Source organism: Heloderma suspectum, chromosome 1, assembly GCF_057233095.1.
Source record: "Heloderma suspectum isolate Gila_16-S chromosome 1, 16-S_ref, whole genome shotgun sequence".
Taxonomy (NCBI): Eukaryota; Metazoa; Chordata; class Lepidosauria; order Squamata; family Helodermatidae; genus Heloderma; species Heloderma suspectum.
In genome coordinates, this window is record NC_139458.1 from 64,170,001 (window position 1) to 64,192,253 (window position 22,253).

Genomic DNA, 22,253 nt, shown 5'->3' on the forward strand with positions numbered 1-22,253 from the left:
CCCACCACCTGTTTATGGATAAGAAATTCACTGCTACACATAAAGATTTCTCCCACAGGATTAATAACCTCTCCAAACCTTTAAAGTGAGCAGCAGGCAAAATCCGCATCAAGTTAAAACCCAGTTATCACCACATGGAGAACTGTTTTATCTAATAACTTAACTGCAGAAACTACAACTCCCTAGTAAGCCAAGTGAATGTATATTACACAGTATAAAGTGATTGCTACTTGGCTCATTGTAGTTTTGAACTTATATAATCAATATTTCAAAAGCTGGAAAAGCATGTTGCCAGAATGTTAATGGTAAAATATTTGGTGCCTTGGTAACTGAAAGTAATAAAATTAGATTTTTTTTTGCCAGTATTGTAGCATGCCTGGCATTAATAGCATATTGTGAATCGTCAAAGCAAATGAATGGATACAATGAGTTTTACAGCTAGCCTTACAGCAGTGAAAGCAATGCATGCACCAAGGAGTTGTGGGTAGCAAGAAAATGAGATTGTCCTGTTGATTGGATGCAGAAAAGCAATGAGCAATTCAAGTGCTCCCAGTCAAACAAACTGCTTGTGGCAGTAGTACTTGTACCCAATTACCAATTCAGGGAGAAAATAAAAAGCAGTTTCAGTAGAGTCAGGGTGGGAAATCTCCAATTAGCACCAATTAGTGAAGTTGCTTCCTATAGTGGAATTCTGGGGACATAAGAAAAAAATCTCCCAGAATGCCTATTGGAAGCATTTATTTACCAGGTGAAGGGACTCCTGAAGAATAATTTGATGAGGATTTGTGCCTGTGGGACTTGAATACAGATACTACTTGAAACTTGCCTGCTCGATTTGACTGGTCAATCATAGGCTGTACTATTCTTCTTCTCGCATTAATAAACCTGAAACAGAACACAAAGTATAGAAATCTATTTATCGGCTTAGTGCTGTACTTAAAAATATATTTCTTTCATTAGAATCTCCCCTTTTTTCTTTTTTACTTTGGCATGGCTGAAATACAAACAACTTTTTTTTTTTCAGAAAAAGAACATAATATAACTTTTCAGGTTAGGAAAGTATTTACCAGGAGAGAGTGAATCCAAGGAAAATTGTGTACAATAAAATACTTGACTTCAAACATTATTTATAAAGCAGAATTATTTGACCAACTAGAAATCTGCCTAAAGTTCCGCAGAGGCATTTATTTGTTTGTTTGTTTGTTTGTTTTCATCCCAAGCAATTCAACTACCATTGCAGCTGTCCATAAATGAGGACCAGGCTTTGCTATTCTGTGCTTTCACAAGGTATTGTTAGGTCAGCAAAGCCATCAATTAGGCTGTCTGAAGTTTTATCACCAGCACAGCAGCAATAAGTGCTGGCCCAGAAAGAACTTCTGCTCTTCTGCAACTCCTGCAGTTTAAGCCTGTAAAGCCAAGGGTCATTTGGAGGTCAGTGCCAGTTGGGGGCGACCTTTTCAACCAAGAGTCTGGACACCCAGGGCAGAGAGCATAAGGCAACTTCCAACCATAAACTGGGGCACATTTCAACTTGATAGAAAAGGGGGGAGATTGCAGGTACATGTGTTTAATATTAAGCCCGAAATAACCTCTTCTCCAATCAGGTACCATAACTAAAGCAGCGTCCGAGTCATCAGAATGTTAGGCAAAGCCCATTATTTGGCAAGCGAAGCCTGGATTTAATTTTGTGGGTAATTCAAAAATAAATGCTTGCATATTTCGCCATTAAGTTAATACATAACAAACCACATCAAATAATTTTGTTCAAACTAACTCCAGTAAAATGATTTATTTATTTATATTTTTATATATATATATATATATATATATATATATATAAATAAATAAATTGCACAGCTTAGTTAAAGCCATTTTCTATCATTCACAAGTCATACTTGTTTTGATCTCTGTTGTTTATATGCCCATCCTGTGTTTTAGGACACTTTAGTGGTTATGTTCAGGTTTCATCCAGTATTTTGTCATTTAGATTCCAGCCTAGCAACCCTTAAGATATGCTAAGGAAGGTGAACGCAACTTTTAATCCTCTTCTGAAATACTTAACATATCCTCATTTAAAACAACTTAGTAATGCTGTTCATTGTCTAAAGCTCTGATTCAGCTCTCACGGAGGTTAACATAAATTTCAGTAAGCTTCAGATAAAGCCAGTAATTAATATACATCAACTCATTTTACTAGGTCAGTACAGTTCTAGTACCTAGCATTTGAGCATTGGACACGGTCACTGCATTTCGTACAGAATGGTGAAGTCCACCTTACAGCAATAAAGTATCTCAGGCAATAGTATGTTAGTGGTAATTTCAGCCAGCAGATGATGCATATATGCTTCCAAAGACTACATAGGCTATTTTGCATCTTTTTGTTTACACAAAGACATTGCTTACTATTTAAATACACCACAGTTGAGAAAAATATTCTGCTTTATTATTAATCAAAGGCAAATTTTGCCAGGCATTAGAGACTGCTTTTATAATCTGTTCCTCTAAATAATAATGATTTCTGTCACTGAGGTTGTATTCCTAACATAACACTATACTTTGAGACATATTTCTGTCCTCCAAGACAAAGGTCTTTGATAGGACTTAATTTGCTTAGCTGCTTTCCAGTAATGTTGTCACACTGACCAAACAAGGACTGACCTGAGCCTTCTGCAGCCAGTGTGCCTTTTATCAGCTAAAGTTAACGCCAAAAGAGATTAGCAGAAAAGCCTGATAAGACTGTTTTCTCTTCAATGAGCTTCTAATGGTGTATGCAGATGGCAAGGTTTAAGAAATGAAACAAGCACATACTGTACTTGGGCTAGTAACACACAACATATTCCCCTCTACTTTGAGCCTTGCTGACCTTTGCTTTCTTCAACCTAGCCACTCGTAAGGCAAATTAAATTGCTTTTTCAGTTTTTATTTCAGCTCCAACCACTTTTTATTATTTACATCTGGTGGTCCCTTATTTATGTCCCTTTCCACTTCCTTACAACACTCCCTTACTCACAGGGCTGCAATGCATTATGGTTCTTCACTCTCAGCAGGACAGCACGACACTGTCTTCAAACAAATAATTAAGGGGAAGGTTAAAGGGGTTCACCTAAAGGTCATACCTTTGGAAACTCCTCAGAATGTATACATTAATTTAAAAAGGGGGGCATCCTCTCAATTTTTTAAAAGGAGTTTACACACAATGCAGAACACTCAGACAATTCATAATCCTTTGGCTTAAGGAATGCAAAACTGGCTTTTATGAACATACACAATTAAAAAGACTACACAGTGGCTAATGCCAATTAATTCAACAGGTCATAATGACACACATTTTAGGAAAGAATTGTGCAAATCAAGTCCATGCCTGTGCATTCTTTGTATATTCTAGAAGTGATCAAACATAGGGATATAGATAGAAAAACTTAGAGAACTAGCACAAAATATATCTGTTTCTGTGAGCTGCTAATTGATTCAACAGATATTTTGTGAGGAAACAGTGGAAGCCCTAGGTCAGTGGTTCTCAAATTTGGGCCAGGCCCTCCTGGGGGGCAGGGTACAAGTCATCTGGAAGGAAGGGGGAACAAAGTTCCAAGGAGGGAGATGTTTCCACAGCAGACAGAACAAGAGGCACTTCCCTCCAAGCAAGAGAGTTTTAGTATTACAACCACCAACACTGCTATACTATGGAAGCTGCAAAGAGGCAGGGGGCATACAGAAGATTCCGGTCACAGCATCTCCTCCTTCTGCCCCATATCTGTCCTAACACCAGTGTGAGAAGAGGGCCCCAGTTCATCGATTATTATGCACATAGCAGTAAGCTTGCAGTTATCTACCAAGAAATGTCTGCAGGGCTATTGGGGGTTTGGTAGGCAGTGGTGCAGCTAGGGAATTTTTTACACCACATACTTAATGATTTTATGGGCAGGGTGTGCGCGCTTTAGATGTGTATTACCCCAGTTGTAAAGCTTAAAACTAACATTTCTCTTCCCCTCACCAACCATCATTCCATGCTTTATAACTGTTTCTACATTCCTGTTATGTCAGAACAACAACAACAAAATGATTTGCCAACCCTGTTTAAAACGAAAAACAAAAACTCTGAGCACGTGCAGTTTTGCATTTTAAACTCATTTAAATCATAGCCCCCATCATGACTACAGCAATAAAATGGAGTTTGCTTCTGCTGCCCATCACCTGCTGCTCTCTGAGTGATTTGAATCCCCCCCCCCCCGGGCTGCAGCGTCCTGGACTTTGGCCCAAAGGTCCAGGCTTAGTTAGACCACTGTTGGTAGGTAGTGTTACATTTAGAAAGGTGAGGGCCGGTTCAGAAGTTTGATAAACATTAGCCCCATGCAGTAGTTCTCTAAGTGGTTAAACTAAAGTGTGAGGACAGGGAGTACACTAGCCCCAGCCCTCTCTTGTCATGATTATTGCCCTTTACTTGTGGAGGGCAACTTTCTGAAGAAGAGAGCATTTTGTATCTGTGGAGGGTCTCCATGTGATTGTGAACACTGGAAAATCAGCAGTCTCAATCTTGTAGAGAGCATCCATGGATACAAGAGACTCACGTCTTCAGAAAGTTGCCTTCTGTCGGTAGAGGGCAATGAACTCAACAATGGAGGGGGACGGCCTAGCACACATTTGAGGTAATAACTTGAAATTTGGCATCCATGATCTACCTAATGAGATCTAAAATTGTGCAAACTGATTTATAATGGATCAAATTACATTTATATCCCATTGATTTATTACATTTATATCCCACCTTTTTTCCTCTTTAAGGAACCCAAGGTGGTGTACATAATCTTCCTTCTCATCGTTTTACCCTCACAACAACAACCCTGTGAGGTAGGTTGGGCTGAGAGTCTGTGATTGGCCCAAAATCACCCAGTGAGCTTCCATGGCCGAATGGGGACTAGAACCCGGGTTTCTTGACTCCCAGTCCAACACTCTAGCCACTACACCACACTCGCTCAAACTGATCTAATAAAAACTGCCACAGGTACAGCAAGTTAAAAGTGCATTAGATACATTTACCCTTTTTACTCTAATTTGTGGCATGGCATATCATATATTTCTTTCAAATTTTGGTGAAAACTATTGATGTATTTTATTCAGGCGTGTTGAGGAGACATACCCTTTGTTGGTTTGGTTATATTCTGAGCAGTGGTTCCAAAGTTATTAAGGTTTTTCTATCCCATTATAGCCTCTGGCAGCAAGTGTCATGCATGCTCAGTTTCATTCGGAAGCTAGAACACTGCCCAGTACTCCAATGTTTTCGAAGTCTGGGGCTGTTCACATGACACGACAGCCCATCCTGGTGAGGCTTCGACATGTGGAGCTGCTATTTTGAACGTGCAGCCCCTGCTCAGGATTGTCGTGTCATACGAACCCAGTGAGCGTGGGTTATGCAAGGGTTAGACAGTGCTTGCTGGGTTCACACAACATGACAAGGGGGTTGCGTATTCGATTTGATGCCTGCAGGCCCCACGGCATATCATCTGAACCCAGTCACTGTATTCTATGTTCAATGCCTATTCCTTTAGTTATGGAATAAGACCTTACAACATCAGGCTATATTATCCTTCCCCATTGTGGTGCCAGATGTTTTGGACTACAACTCCCAGCACTCTTGACTGTTGACCATGCCTGGGGCTGATGGGAATTGAAATTCAGAGCATCTGGAGGGCACTAGGTTTGCTACACGTTACTACACAAATTGGGTCCCTAGCAATGGGGGGAAGGCCTAGAGGGATTGTAACCCTTCCCCCCCACCTGTGATGGTAGTCTAGATCACTTCCCCTACATGTCCAATTTACATTACAAAAAAGGCATACAGTTGTAATGTAAATTGCATGCATAGGGCTAAAAACCCCTATGCGCCACTCCTGATCCATATTAGGTCTAATGCACTTACTTTTGAGTAAAGTATGTCAGGTTATCCTGGCCCTATCTTGCCTTATGAAGTATCTGAGCTTACTTTATTGCTAAAGGGATCTTTCTCTGAGTTGACCCGTGCCTGTTTATTGTTGACATCAGTAGCTGGAAGAATTGGTTAAACCAGCCTTCCCAACTCTGGTGCCTCCAGATATGTTAGACTGCAACACAGTAAGGCTTAGATGCTTCATAAGGCAAGACAGAACCGGTGAGTCAGTGTTGCACTCTATCCTCCCCATCTGGATTTGCGCCTGAAAGACCAAGGGGAAGTTGTAAGCAAGCACGATTCGTGACATTGCACATCATTATTAATCATGGAGCACGTCTGTTAAGGCATTAGCCTTAAGTTCCTATTTCCTGGCTTTGTGGACCGTGAGCCAACATGCGACAGCCTTAACTCTAGTCTTAAACTGGCAGGATTTTAAAAATAAATTAATAACTATACCTCAACATCATTGCAATTTCCCTGTGATGCTATCAATGTGAACCTCAACGTTGTCTAAGCCAGCCTTCCCCAACCTGGTGCTGTCAGCTCACACCATTCCTGACCACTGGCTATGCTGGCTGGGGCTGATAGGAGTTGAAGTCTAAAACATCTGGAGGGCACCAGGCTGGGGAGGGCTGGTCTAAGATATTGGCCTTCGGGTTACCACAGGATAGCATTACACTTTTTATGACAGTTATTTGTGTGTTAATCCTTATTTGGTAGAAAGGTGGCACACACATCTTCTAAACCAGGAATGGGCACCTGCAGGAGGTCCAGGAGCCAGTTTTGCTCCCTAGATCCCCTCCACAGGCAACAACAACAAAATTCTGTTAAAAATTTAATATGGGCATCTGTAACACTATGGGAACGTCAAAAAGGTCAAGACTAGCTTGTTTGCAAGCTAAATTTGACCCTTTCGGTATTGCTTAGCTGCTTAGCAAAAGGGTCAAATTTAGCTTGCGAACAAGCTAATTTTATTTTATTTATTATTTCTTTATTTACAATATTTATATACCGCTCCATATCTAGAACAGGTTTTGGAGCAGTGAACACAAGAAATAAAACAGTAAAAGGATAAAAAGATTAAAAACACATTAAAATTATACTTGTTTCAAAACACATTGCCAATAAAAACCGTAACTGGTCAATTAAGGAATGCCTGCTGGAACACTGCTGTTTTCAGGAGGAACTGGAAACATCACAGTGTTGGTGCCTGCCTGACCTCTAGGGGCAGGGAGTTCCAAAGAAAGGGGGCTGCCACACTGAAGTCGGGCCATAGGTCCATGTGGAACCACCAGAAGCAAGCCCTCCAATGACCTCAGTGACCAGGAAGGTTGGTAAGGGAGAAGGCACTCTCTCAGGTATCCTGGTCCCAAGTTGTTTAGGGCTGGCTGGATAGGGGCAGCTCCCAACAGGAGCTGAGCTGCTGCATTCTGCACTAGCTCCAGCTTCTGGAGCAGCCTTAAGGGCAGCCACACATAGAGCGCTTTGCAGTAATCCAGTCTTGAGGTTACTAGTGGCTGTACCACTATGGCCAAGCTATTCCTGTCCAGGAGAGGACATAGTTGGCGAACCAGCTGAAACTGGCAAAAGGCACTCAGAGCTGCCACAGCCACTTGGGCTTTCAGCAACAATGATGGATCTAGGAGTACCCCCAAACTATGGCCCTGATCTTTCAGAGGGAGTGCAACCCCATCCAGAACAGGCAGTGAACCTATCTCCCAGACTCAGGAATCACTCACCCACAGGGCTTCCGTCTTGCCAGGATTCAGTTTCAGTTTATTGGCCCTCATCCAGCCCATTATTGAGTTCAGGCACTGATCCAGAACTTGCCCAGACTCTCCTGATTCAGATGTCAGAGGGAAATAGAGCTGTGTGTCATCAGCATAATGATGGCACTTGGCTCCAAATCCGCTAATAACAGCTCCCAGCGGCTTCATATAGATGTTAAATAACATTGGGGACAAGTTGATACCCTGTGGAACCCCATAGCTCAACTGCCAAAGGGGCCGAGGAATGGTCACCCAATGTTACTCTCTGAAATCAACCCCGCAGGTAGGACCGGAACCAATGTAACACAGTGCCTCCTATACCCATCCCAAAGTGTTGATCCAGGAGGTCAATGGTATCAAAAGCTGATGAGAGATCAAGCAGAATTAACAAGGTTGCACTCCCCCTGTCCCTCTCTCGATAAAAGTCATCCATCAGGGTGACCAAGGCTGATTCAGTCCCATAACCAGGACGAAATCCAGATCGAAATGGGTCTAGATAATTAGTATCCTCCAAGAGTGCCTGCAGTTGTTCTGCCACTACCCTCTCCAGAACCTTCCCTAAAAAAGGGGTATTTGCAACTGGGTGGTAGCTGTCTAATACCATTGGGTCCAGAGTGGGCTTCTCCAGGAGTGGTCACACTACTGCCTCCTTAAGGACAGCAGGGACCACCCATTCCCAAAGGGAAGCATTCACCACACCCTGGACCTACTCAGTCATAACCCTTGGCTAGTTTTTATTAGCCATGAGGGGCAAAGATTGAGAGGGCATGTGGTTGGTTGCGTTGCAGGAAGCACTTTGTCAATGTCATCAGGCCACAACAACTGAAACGGATCCCACAAAATTGGGCAGATGGTGGCGTCCGATACCTCAACTGGAACTGCGCTAACAACAGCATCAAGTTCGCTGTGGAGACAAGCAATTTTGTCCTCAAAGTGTGATGCAAAAAGATCACAGGGGGACCAGGGCCCCATTCGCTGGGGAGAGTGTTAACAGTCCCCAGACCACCCGAAAAAGCACCGCTGGACAGCTACTTGAGGATGCAATGGAGGCACAAAGTAAGCCTTCCTTGCTGCCCTCACTGCCATACGGTAGGCACGATTATGCGCTCTACAGCGTGCTCAGTCAGCTTCACTTTGAGACTTGTGCCATTTGCACTCTAGCTGATGTCCAGCCTGTTTCATTGCCTGTAGCTCCCCAGTATATCAGGGAGCAGAACAGGTTCCACAGAACTGGAGAGGGCACTCAGGTGCAATCGAGTCGATGGCCCTCTGCATCTCACTGTTCCACAGTAAGGATAGGGCCTCGGCGGATTACCAGCTTTTTCCACTGGGAAATACCCAAGAGTATTCAGAAATCCATCAGATTCCATCAGCCCCTGGGGAGGACCATCTGAATGGGTCCCCCACCCCTGCAGGAGGGAAGTAATGCCATGAGTTCAAATGTCACCAGGAAATGATCTGACCATGACAATGGGGTTACTTGGGACACCATCACCCCCGATTTTCAGATTACTCATCTCACAGCTTAGAGCAAAAACCAAGCCAGGGGTATGCCCTGCTTCATGTGTTGAGCCAATGACAAACTTAGACAGCCCCATGGTTGCCATGGAGGCCATGAAGTCCTGCACCAAAGCTCCAGAGACAGCCTCAGTGTGGAGGTTGAAGTCACTCAGAACTTCTGTCCTGGGTTCCTCCAACACCACACTTGAGACCACCTCGGTCAGGGAGGCTGCTGGGCAGCAGGGTGGGCAATACACCAGCAGCATCCCCAATCTGTCTCTATGGCCCACCGCCAGGTGCAGCCCCTCGGTGAAGTGGTTTCCTGGTGACAGAGATGGAGGTTTTATGAACCACGGTGACTTCCCTCCCCAGCCCTCCAACCTATGTTGGTGCTGTACCGAGTACTCAGGTGGGCAGAGCTAAGTCAGGTCAACCCCACCCAGCTCACCCACCCAGGTCTCAGTAATACACACCAGATCGGCCTTCTCATCCATTATTAGGTCGTGGATGAGTGTGGCCTTACTGCAGACCAACCTGGCATTAAATAGCAGCACTACAAGACAGGAGGGCACAAGGGATGAGCTACCAGGAACATGAGAGGTAGAGGAGGGGGATAGAAGAGGAACAGTGTATAAACATCTGTGACCCATTCTGCTTTGTAGTAATTATGACCCCTTTGGTGTTCCCATAGCATTACATGTACCATTTAAAAAACAACAACAGACAATTTCCCCAGATTTTGAGAGGCAGCATGGGGTGGCAGGGGCTGCATGCCTCCGGTAGGCTGCATTTCCCTCCCCCCCCTCCTCCAGTTCTAAACAAACAAACAACATTGTGGGGTTGCAGAATCTGCCAAAACTAAAATGTCTTAGATCCCTGAATACTGGGCACAGAATGGGGAAATGACATGTAATCCTTTTTTTCTTTCCATCTGCTTTCAGGCCAGATTCTTTCCATCTGCTTTCAGTGAGACAAACACTACTTTCTGGCAGATGGACCCCCAAACTACTTCAAAAATAAGTTATTGGGTTTAGGCAGATTCTATTATAAATGTCCTACCTAATGATCTTAATTCACAATGTGGTCATTCACCATCTAGGATAGCTCAGCTGGAATGCACTGCATGAGTGCAACAGTCTTTGAGAAGAAAGATATCTTCACTACCATTACTAAGAAACTTCCCACTAAGTTTGTTCCAGAAATATCAGCTATAAGTGAGATCTATCTTCAACAGGAAGGAGAGCGCACTGTGACACTACACAGATAAATCATTAATAGGAACATAGGAAGCTGAGTCAGAACACTGGTCCATCACTTTCAGGTAAGCAACCACTCTTTTTAAAGGTCTATAGGCTGTCACCGTATGAATGACTAGATGGCTCATGTAACTAGTAGATAGCAGTGGAAGCTGGTGGCTCCGATATTGGTGGGGCTGTGCATACATTCTGGGTTTCAGTCAGAACTCCAAAGGAGCTATCCAAGGTGCTGAACCCATTTTGGTGATAAGGGTCAGCACTTTGGATAGCTCCTTTAGAGTTCTGGCTGGTTCTGACTGAAACCCAGAATGGGTCAAGAGCCCCACTGAAATTGGAGCCACCAGCTTCTACTGGTAGATAGTGCTGGTTTCCACAACCACATATATAGTGTTAAGACTGCGCTGCCAAAAGCTGGGTCTGCTCTTCCACACTTATCTAAGGTTTAATACTTTAAAAACATGGAGCGTGTTGACCATGGGGTAGCTTTATGTAACCTCGAATCTTGGGACCCTGATGAACCATGAGAAATTCCAAGCAGTACCCTCTTGATGCCCCTTGTTCAGTGGGCAGATACTCAATTCCCATAGCCAGGTCTACATTCAAAAGAATGGTAGGGCTGTAGGTTGCTCCCCCTTAAAAACATTGCATGCAGATTCCCAGCCAGAATCAGTTATCTGAAAATGCTGATCTTCTAACCAAACTATGCAACATATCCCTGAGATCAGCCTCTCTACCAGAGGATTGGAAGACGGCCAATGTAACACCAATTTTCAAAAAGGATCCAGGGGGAATCTGGGAAATTACAGGGCAGTTAACTTAATGTCTGTTCCAGGTAAATTGGTTGAAGACATTATTAAAGATAAAATTAGTAAGCATATAGAAGGATAAGCCCTGCTGAAAAAGAATCAACACGGCTTCCACAAAGGTAAGTCCTGTCTCACTAACCTTTTAGAGTTCTTTCAGAGTGTCAACAAACATGTAGACAGGGGTGATCTAGTAGACACTATTTACTTGGACTTCCAAAAGGCTTTTGACGAAGTCCCTCACCAAAGACTTCTGAGCAAACTTAGCAGTCATGGAATAAGAGGACAGGTCCTCTTATGGATCAGTTACTGGTTAAAGAACAGAAAGCAGAGAGTAGGAATAAATGGTAAATTCTCCCAATTGAAGGAAGTAAATAGTGGGGTCCCACAGGGATCTGTATTAGGACCAATGCTTTTCAACTTGTTCATAAATTATCTGGAATTAGGAGTGAGCAGTGAAGTGGCCAAGTTTGCTGATGACACCAAATTATTTAGGGTGGTTAAAACAAAAAGAGATTGTGAAGAGCTCTAAAAGAATCTCTCCAAACTGGGAGAATGGGCATCTAAATGGCAAATGCAGTTCAATGTAAGCAAGTGTAAAGTGATGCACACTGGGGCAAAAACCCCAACTTCAAGGATAACCTGATGGGATCTTAGCTAGCGGTGACTGACCAAGAAAGAGATCTTGAGATTGTGGTAGACAGCTCAATGAAAATGTCAACCCAGTGTGCGGCCGCTGTAAAAAACGCAAACTCCATGTCAGCGGTAATTAGAAAAGGAAACTACCAATAACATACTGCCTTTATACAAATCTATGGTGCAACCATACTTGGAATACTGTGTCCAGTTCTGGTCACCACATCTAAAAAAAGATATTGTAGAGCTGGAAAAAGTGCAGAAAGGGCAACTAAAATGATCAAGGGGCTGAAGCAGCTCCCCTATGAGAGAAGGTAACAACAGCTGGGATTGTTTAGTTTGGAAAAAAGGTGGGTAAGGGGAGACATGATAGAGGTCTACAAAATTATGCGTGGTGTGGAGAATGTGGATAGGGAGACATTTCTCTCTCTCTCTCAAAATACTAGAACCTGGGGTCATCCCATGAAGCTGATTAGTGGGAGATTTAGGACAGATAAAAGGAAGCTGAGAACAAGCTGAGGTTAGCGAGGGATGCTAAAAACAACAAAAAGGCTTTCTTCAGCTACGTGAATAGTAAAAGGCAGAGGAAAGAAATGGTTGTTCAACTATTAAATAAGGATGGCAAAATGATAACAGATGACAAAGAAAAGGCAGAGGTGCTCAATTCCTACTTTGGCTCAGTCATCTCCTAAAAGAGGGTCTATAATCCCCTGGCAAAGGCGAACTACAGGCTGAAGGGGCAGGATTGCAGCTTGAGATTGATAGGCATATGGTCAAGGAACACCTAATTACTTTGAATGAGTTCAAATCTCCAGGCCAGATGAATTGCATCCTAGGGTAATAAAGGAACTGGCAGAAGAACTCTCAGAACCGCTGTCTATTCTCTTTGAGAAATCATGGAGGATGGGTGAAGTGCCAGATGACTGGAGGAGGGCTAATGTTGTCCCTATCTTCAAAAAGGGTAAAAAGGAGGAACCTGGGAACTACAGATCAGTCAGTCTGACATCAATACCTGGGAAAATTCTGGAGCAGATGATAAAGCAATCCATCTGTAAGCACTTTGAAAACAATGCAGTGATTACTCAAAGCCAACATGGATTTGTCGAGAACAAATTCTGTCAGACGAATCTGATCTCATTTTTTGATCAAGTAACCTCACTTGTGGACCATGGGAATGCTGTAGACATAATATACCTCGACTTCAGCAAAACTTTTGACAAAGTGCCCCATGATATCTTGATGAGCAAACTAGCTCAAAATGGGCTACATGAAACAACGATCTGGTGGATCCACAGTTGGCTACAGAATCAGACTCAAAGAGTGCTTATCAATGGGACCTTCTCAAACTGGGGAGAGGTAACGAGTGGGGTACCGCAGGGCTCAGTCCTAGGCCCAGTGCTATTCAACATTTTTATTAATGACTTGGAGGAGGAGGTACAGGGAATGCTGATCAAATCTGCAGATGACACAAAATTGGGCAGGATAGCTAATACTCTGGAAGACAGAAACAAAATTCAAAGTGACCTTGATTGACTGGAGTGCTGGGCAGAAAACAACAGAATGACATTTAATAGGGATAAATGCCAAGTTCTGCACCTAGGAAAAAGAAACCAAATGCACAGTTACAAGATGGGGGATACGTGGCTCAACAACACTACAAGCGAGAAGGATCTTGGAATTGTTGTTGATCACAAGCTGAATATGAGCCAACAATGTGATGTGGCTGCAAAAAAGGCAAATGCTCTTTTGGGCTGCATTAAGCACAGCTTCCAAATCCCGGGAAGTACTAGTCCCCTCTACTCAGCACTGGTTAGGCCTTATCTGGAGTAACGTGTCCAGTTCTGGGCACCACACTTTAAGAAGGATGCAGACAAACTGGAGAGGGTTCAGAGGAGGGCAACAAAGATGATCAGGGGACTGGAAACAAAGCCCTATGAGGAGAGACTGAAAGAACTGGGCATGTTTAGCCTTGAGAAGAGAAGACTGAGGGGAGATATGATAGCACTCTTCAAGTTCTTGAAAGGTTGTCACAGAGAGGAAGGCCAGGATCTCTTCTCGATCATCCCAGAGTGCAGGACACGGAATAATGGGCTCAAGTTACAGGAAGCCAGATTCCGGCTGAACATCAGGAAAAAACGTCCTGACTGTTATAGCAATACGACAATGGAACCAATTACCTAGGGAGGTGGTGGGCTCTTGCACACTGGAGGCATTCAAGACGAGGCTGGACAGCCATCTGTCAGGGATGCTCTGACTTGGATTCCTGCATTGAGCAGGGGGTCGGACTCGATGGCCTTGTAGGCCCCTTCCAACCCTACTATTCTATGATTCTAAGTACTTTTTCACACAGCATAGTTAAACTATAGAACTCGCTACCACAGGATGTAGTGATGGCCACCAATCTGGATGGCTTTAAAAGGGGGTTAGACAAATTCCTGGAGGAAAATGCTATCAATCAATGGCTACTTTTCTTGATGGCTATGTGCTATCTCCAGTACCAGAGGTAGTGAGCCTATGTACACCAGTTGCTTGGGAACATCAGTGGGAAGATGCTGTTGTGCTTTTGTCCTGCTTTTGGGTTCCTGGTTGAAAGCTGGTTGGCCATTGTGTGAACTAGACTATGCTGGACTAGATGGACTCTTGGTCTGATCCAGCATGGTTGTTCGTATGTTCTTATCTATATAAGCACATATGATGATGCTCTGACAATTAAGGTACACTGCAATGACTGTCATACACTTGGCAAAAGCTCTTGGGACTGTGGAAATACTGAAGGATCAAGCAAAGTGCTGGCAGCAATAATTCCCTATTGCAAGCCAATGAAACTTCTTGTGCTGAGGTTAGGTGGCAATGTAAAAGTAAATGTCTTTAATGTCTATAGACCTGAACCAAACCTCAGTGATGAGAGGGATAGGATGGCTGACAATGAAACTATCCAGAACCTCCTAGGTTTCATGAAGGAGGTGACACCCTTGAAGTATGACGACAGTGAAGTTCTCCATCATTCTGTGGCATAGTGAAGTAACACAAATAGAATCTTAGATGGCCCTGGGATTCTGGGCAGAGTTCTATTTCTCCTGGAAGAGAATGTGAACTGTTTGTTAAAGAACAGTTGTTGAAGGGGTAATACAAGAAACCGCTGAGGTTATAAGTGTCAAGTGAAAGTAAGAGTAAAAACGAAAATCCAGTGATCTGAGATAAGATGCTCCCAGGTATTGACTATGTATAGCAGTACTAAAGTGAAGAGTTGAATGGAATCAGGAGGGAGTCAAAAGCTTCACTTGAAAGAATACTTCGGATCTAAGAGGACTTGGTCTGTATTGCTGATAGCTATGGTGAGGGGTGTGGAGCTATCTTTAAAAATAATGCTGATCCATACAGGATGGACACAGATTGTAGCTGTCCAGGTTGGTACCACAGGCAGTTTAAAGAAACAGGATAGCTGAGATGTGACTGTGGGGCTGAGTTACTGTGTTCTGGAGTCACCCGTCCTAAGACTGAAAAAGGCCATCACCATCTAAAGTTAAGTCCTATATGTGGGACTTTCTCTGGAAGTAAGGATGTGAAGCAGAGACCATGGTCTTAAGGTAAGTATTAGTATTGATGTATTGTTTTGCTAGGTGAAAGATTTGCTTGAAAGATTTGAAAACAAAACCTTGTTTTCTGGTAAGTCATCAAGTAGCCAAAGCATTCGGTTCCAAAGAAAATACCAGTATCAAATCATGCCAGTTTTACAGTTAGAAGTATGAAGTAACAAAATTGATACGAAGTAAAACCATGGTATCTTACTTTCTGTTTCCTTTTATTTGTCCACTGAAGCTGCATTGAGAACTTGCTGACCTTTCCTAAGTGAAACATCAACCGTCAGTGAGTTGGGAGCCAGATGGTTAAAGAAGCAGTTTAAAGTGTCTCTCTTGTTGAGCTCTATACATATTATTCAACTAGTATGATTTGGGAGCCATGGATGTTAGCAATGTTAGGATGTTAGGGAACATGGGTAACACAACTGTAATGGTAAGCTCTGACTGGAAAAAACAAATGAAAACCGGATTGTTCACATAAAGCACAAAATGCTGGACTGAGTTATCCTCCATATAAAAGCATGGATCTTCATTCTGTGAGGGGGTTCTGATGCTTCGTGATGTGATCATGCAAAGGTTTAAACACTTCGTCAGAATTTATGTTTCAGAATCCAAATTCTATCATCAGAGATTTAGGGAGAAAGGTATTCCGTGCTAGACTGAAAAGGTGGTTGAAATTATCGGGATGCTGGCATATCCATCAAATAGATAATGCAATGATAAATGTTGGTACTGTAGCTGCCAATATCATACCTGCCAAAACAGCCATAGGCACAGTAGACAGAAGTGGTAGCAATCCTTTTTGGTAACAAGGCTATAGAAATCAGAATGGCACAGCAAGAGGTGCCAACACCAGCATTATGGATCTCAGTAAAAACTGAGTATTTGGAAGCATTATGGCCGGAGGTAGAGCAGATCTGGTGAAAGCCTGAAAGTCATTGCAAATGGTTGGAGCAATAAGAAGCTATACTTATAGTATAGATAGTTGTACCTAGCATTTACAGCAGGCATGTCTGTTAGGGCTGAAGTATGGGTAACAGGGGTCCCAAGCAGGATTTCAAGAAACCAAAACTGAGTAAAAATGTCAGTCTCTTTGCTAACAAGAAGTACAGACAAAATGGAGAACAGAAGGATCCCTCATCCCATTTCCCACAATATACAGTATGGGAATATATGAACATGATTTTGCTCCTATTTATTAAAAATTGAAACAAGGCCAACAAGCTAATTATTCTTGGGCTACTGAATAGCTTTCAAAGGGTTATTACTTCTAGCCATTACTATGGTTAGAGACCATTCAGCGACTTAGAAGTAAATTGTCTGAACTCCTTTTCCACTGTCTTCTAGTTTTCATTCAATAGGAATCTTTGGAGATATTCATTTTTCTAGCACAAAAATAATGCAGTTTATGAAAAAAGGGGGGAAGGAACAGGATTATTTTTTGTTCATGAATAGTAGTGTGTGAAAATGGTGATAATTCGTTCACAATATGTAGGAAACATTTTTCCTCAGGTTTTGTTCCAGCTCACTGTATGGCACTGACATTTTAATAGAGGACTGGTTGCTTTAAGCATGCAAAACAAATCCAAATTTGTTCACTTTTAATGGAAAAACTAATCTTTGGCCAAATGACATTTCAGAATTTGGAATATACATATGACATGGGTCCTGCTGAGAAATTTAATCATTTTCAAACTGAACAGAATCTATTTTTATTAAAAAGTCATCCTATTTTTCAGCAAACACTTAGGATAAAATCTCATATGGTCATAGTGCATGAGAAAAGTGCTGTAGTGTTATATTTTTAAAAGTGCCATAGCTATGGATCCTTTTTATAGGCAGTATGAGTGCATCCCATCTACAGGAGTTCTTGTCCCATCCTTTCACCTGTAGTGAAAGCCCCATGAATGGCAGCCATATGAACATAAACTATTTTACCATTTATTTGCTTAGAAACACAGGTACTCTTGCATAACTAAACCAGGATTATTCTAGGCGTACAATTCTAAGCACACTTATTAGAGAGTAAGTTCTATTGGGCTTGAGCCTCGTGTGGCGCAGAGTGGTAGGCGGCAGTATTGCAACCAAAACTCTCCCCACAACCTGAGTTCGATCTCAGCGGAAGCCGGGTCTCAGGTAGCCGGCTCAGGTCAACTCGGCCTTCCATCCTTCTGAGGTCAGTAAAATGAGTACCCAGCTTGCTGGGGGAAAGGTAGTCACGACTGGGGAAGGCAATGGCAAACCAACCCGCTGTAGTCTGCCATGAAAACGCCAGCGCAAGCAGGCGTCCCTCTAGGGGTCAGTAATGATCTGGTGCTTGCACAGGAGGAACCTTTCCTTTTTTTCTATTGGGCATAGTTATACTTACCTCCCAGTAAACTTGCATATCATTATGCTGTTAAAGAATGGGGAAGCACAACCCACAGGGTAATGAGCATGGATATGCACTACATGCTGTATGCATGATTGCTTATTGGGGCAGTGAAGACTATGACTCCCTTTCTGCTTGCCAACAGTTATATATGTTTTTTATGCTACAGGATCACATGCATTGATTTGCATGGGGCAGTCCAAATACTGTGTAAGTTCAATCCTTCTATATTCATATCTGAAAGACCCAGAAGTCAATTGACAGGCCGCCACTGTTCAAATAGTTTCATTTGACATGGAGTTCAAATGATATCAGAGACCAATAATGTAGATATTACAAGCTGTACTAAGAATGATCCAGGAGATCCTACACTTCAGAAGCCCTTTATCTATATCCAAGGAACATAGGCAAAACAGTCATGGTAAACAAGGTGCTTATCAATCAAGACCAGATAACACAGTTGTTGAGATTGATGCACGTGATGCTGAAAAGATGGAATTCCAGTCTGTGTGACAAAAAGTCATGCATAGCACAGAAAACACAAAACTCCTACAAAGAAACCCGAGTAAATGTATGCATCATGCCTGAAATAGGATCTGAGACACTGTAATGTCCTAAGAGCATTTCAACAACTTGCTCAGGTTCTGTTCTTGTAGTTTTGTGGCAGTGCCCAAGCATGATGGGAAGCAGAGGGTACACTTTACCAGGACTCAGCAATCCAGGGCCCCCAGCCTAGGCTGCAATTGCATTACAATGAATAAAAAATAGGCTAAATTGTAAATTGTGGTTGAGGATATTTACAGAAATATATTTCTATGCACCTGTTGTCCAGATCTTGTGACATTTGCTAGAGCCAATAAAATACAGTGTTGGAGTAAAACAACTATCATTCTGAACAATGAGTTGTTGCTCCAGGCCCTTCTCTAGAGTGTAAGAGTGTGCTGCTTGTGCAATTAAATTAGCAGTTTGAATGACAAAGAAAGATTTGTGCTTCCCTCTGTGACATGCTATTTCAAGTAGTACTAGTTCCAGAGTTCCTTGTGTATAGGCAAAAGAGAGGCAGAGCTGGTGGGAAGGACAAAGTATCATAACAATCAGATATATTAATCCCAGGGACCATGGGAGCCAGTGCTATTCCCAAACGAATAGGTATAAAATAGTCAGCAAACTTTGTAGAACTCTTCTTCAGGCTGAATGTTACGTTAAACCAGCAGAAAGGTGGGGTTTGGCTCATGTAGAAAAGCCACAGTGTGGCGATGGGGTAATTTCAGAAGTGTAGACTACGTAATTCCAGAATTAAAACAAACACTTGTCTTTCATTTATCACGACACTGTATGTATGCAATGAGATCGTGGTATGTGTGTGGGAGCCAGCCTGTGAAACAAGTTTGTACTGGACCCCAAAAAAGATGGTTGGGCCCTCCAAAGTAGAGTCCTCACATGGTGATGTTAACCTGTTGTTTTTGTGAGATTAGTTGTTCTGGGCAAAGAACTCCAAAATTGGGGGGGGGGGATTATAAAACAAGTTACCGTGTCAGAAAAACTGCTAGGTGATCAAGTGTCAATATGGTATTATATACAGAGAAAAAATATTGGAGGCTATGATGGGTGCTGTAGGAATGCACAAAGGTTTGGGTGTACTCTGTGGTTTCTTTTCTCCTTAGTTCCTTTGAACAACAGATTTGTCCAGACTGTATAACTCAACCTGTTTTTGAAAGTATCATTATTTTCAAAACCATTTTGGCATAGGAGGTACTATTTGAGAAAGACAAGCCCAGCATACAGAAGTAGTTGAACATGGTTCTTCGGTCTCAGGCCTTTGTGTATGAAAGTTATCCAGCTGACATTTTCCCAGCAGATTCTGAATGGCATCAATGGGAGCTTCTCTCTCAGGGCTAATGCAACAAGGATGATACACACCTTCTTTGTGCTGAGTGTGACACACCTGGCTACCAACTTTGGCACTGCATTCCTTCTATAAGTATTTAGCTGACTTAAGTCACTTGAGAACAAGACAGACCAGAAGGCTATTAAGGAAATAATATGAGTTAAGATGCCTTATTTACTTGAAACATTTTTTTAATGCAGGACTGATTCAAGCTCCTAGTAGTTTTGTCAAAGATTAAGGGACCTTAACAATGGTAATGACTGACTTGTGACTAAAAGGTTACTATAGTCACTTACGAAAGAGAAGTGCCTTATAACATCATAGATGGCCATTTCAAGACTACTGATTTTGGTGAAACTTCTTGTTCCTGCAGTGCCTGCACTAGTGGAAAAGTGGAAATATGTCTCCAAATGCATTTTTTTCTGGTTTATTTTTTGAGGGGGGAGCACCACAAAATGAATCATTAACCTGGTTCACATGTCGTGCTAAGCCACAGTGCATTGTTATCATGAGAGGGGGATTGCAGGGTGGTTTAGCGTGATGTCCGAATCTGGAGCAGTTTTTCCGTTGTGGGTTGTTTTTTGCAAACAAGCCACCCCGAGAACGCATGGTTTGTAGCAGGGTTGTTTAGAGTGGCTTGTTCTCACAGCGGCTTGTTGTGATGTCCAAAGCTGGCAGAGTGATTTTATCATGGGTTGTCAGGAACGGCTAGAAAGCCACCCAGCAAGAGCAGTGAAAACTCCCACCACTCCTCTCAATCTCACTACTGATGCCGCCATTCTCCCTCATTCCTTCTTAGTGTCCTCCATCTCAAGATGGATCTTTTTTTCATAGAAACCTTGAAGAAAGGACACCAAAGAGTGTACTGAACGTGTTCACATTTTTTCCCCTGGTCCTGCACAAGTCCGTACGAGTGAATGTCTGTTGCTAGGAATTTTGCATAATTTCCCCCTAAGTTTTACTATTCTGCCTTGAAATTTCAGCAGTTTTCCCGATTTACAGCTCTGCCATGAAATTCGTGCATTTTTAGTGATATGCCTCACTTTTGTGCCTTGAAATTTGTGTATATTTACCCATTCAGTCTCTGTTCTCCTTTGAAATTTGTGTGTGTTTAGCAATTCCACTCACTGCTCTGTAACCCTCATGTACCTCTGATAGCTAGTAATGGAGACCAGTGGAGGGAAGCAACAAGCACAAAGGGCGGGGGGGGGGGGCTGAAAGTGGCTGGCGGCTGCAAGAGAGAATGAACTTTAGGGGTGGGTGTTATTACTTCAGTAAAATGTGAAGCAGCCTTTAAAAAAAGGTGATCGCTAGCAAGGGAACCCTTGAAATGGAGGATAACATTGACATAGACATTGACAAGAGGGGGATATGGCTATGCTGGGCTCAAAAGTGGACAGGCGGGCTTGCAGTCCTGTGCACTTATGCAAGAGCCTAATATAAAATCTAAAAATAAGTTTACAAACGCATTGCCACACTCATTAAGGGCTCAGAAACGTAAATCGCTTTGGCGATCTGATGGGGGGGGAGTTTCCCTCATGAGCCAGCAACCCCAGTGGACCAATTGAAGAAAGGTTGGTGATGTAGGGAATGAGGAAATGAGGATTTCTGTCACAAAGATCCCTGGGATACACGCCGACAGCCGCTGGGAGGGCTGAGGGAGAAACAAGAAATGGCAAGCTGCTGAGCAGGTGATAGTCTTTTGGGAGTAATGGACAAGTCACCCACCCACCGTGGCTTATTCTCAGGGTGGCTTAGGGTGACATGCGAACTTGCCCATTGTATAGAGTGTGAGCACTACCATCTTCTAAGATTGGTAGGTAAAGTCCATCTTAATACCTCTGCTGTTTATGAATTAAAAGCAGTGGAAGGGCAGGGTTATGACTCTACATATATAGAATTTAGTAGTTCAGTTGACTTAACCTCTAGTCTTTCTGAAAGCAATGCAAAATCTTTCTTTAGGAAATACATTTCTTTCCTAAATTGCTGTTTAAAAATTATTTTGCAGTTATTGTGCTTCTGGATTGCCCTAATCCAGCCTTCCCCAATTTGATGCCCCCAAATGTTTCGGACTACAACTCCCCACACTTCTGACAATTGGCCATGCTGGCTAGGGCTGCTGGGAATTGAAGTCCAAAACATCACATATCATTGTGGTTCTGTAAGTCACAATGATATAATATAAGCTAATATAATAAACTAATCTGTTTTGTTTGACATTTATTTTACTTGTACCCTGCCTTTCTACCCAAAAATGTCATTCAAAGAGGCTTACAAAACCAAATAAAATTGATTTAAGTTGCACATGCAACTTGTTATCATGGGAACAAACTGTAATCAGTTTCATGTAACACAGGGGGAGAATTAATTAATGGGAGAATTGACCTCTTATTTCATTTAGTCTATTAATTGCATCTAAAATGAAATTTTAACAGACTGAAAAGATACTGAATTGGCAAAACTGCTTTTGGGGGCTTGAAATTCAAGTTGTTTCATCAATATATGAGCTCTGGTATGTTTGCAGAT

At 42.5% G+C, this 22,253-nt stretch overlaps 1 protein-coding gene across 9 annotated transcripts in view; it reads right to left on the reverse strand.

Moving 5' to 3' along the window:
- The window catches only part of MEIS2 (Meis homeobox 2), a 347,329-nt gene that overhangs the window by 6,070 nt on the left and 319,006 nt on the right, over window positions 1–22,253 (reverse strand). For all 9 annotated transcript variants that reach the window (XM_084844570.1, XM_084844562.1, XM_084844578.1 and 6 more), the window contains one exon: window positions 827–885. In XM_084844570.1, coding sequence (XP_084700696.1) covers window positions 827–885 — 59 coding nt within the window. The remainder of the gene's footprint in view (window positions 1–826; window positions 886–22,253) is intronic.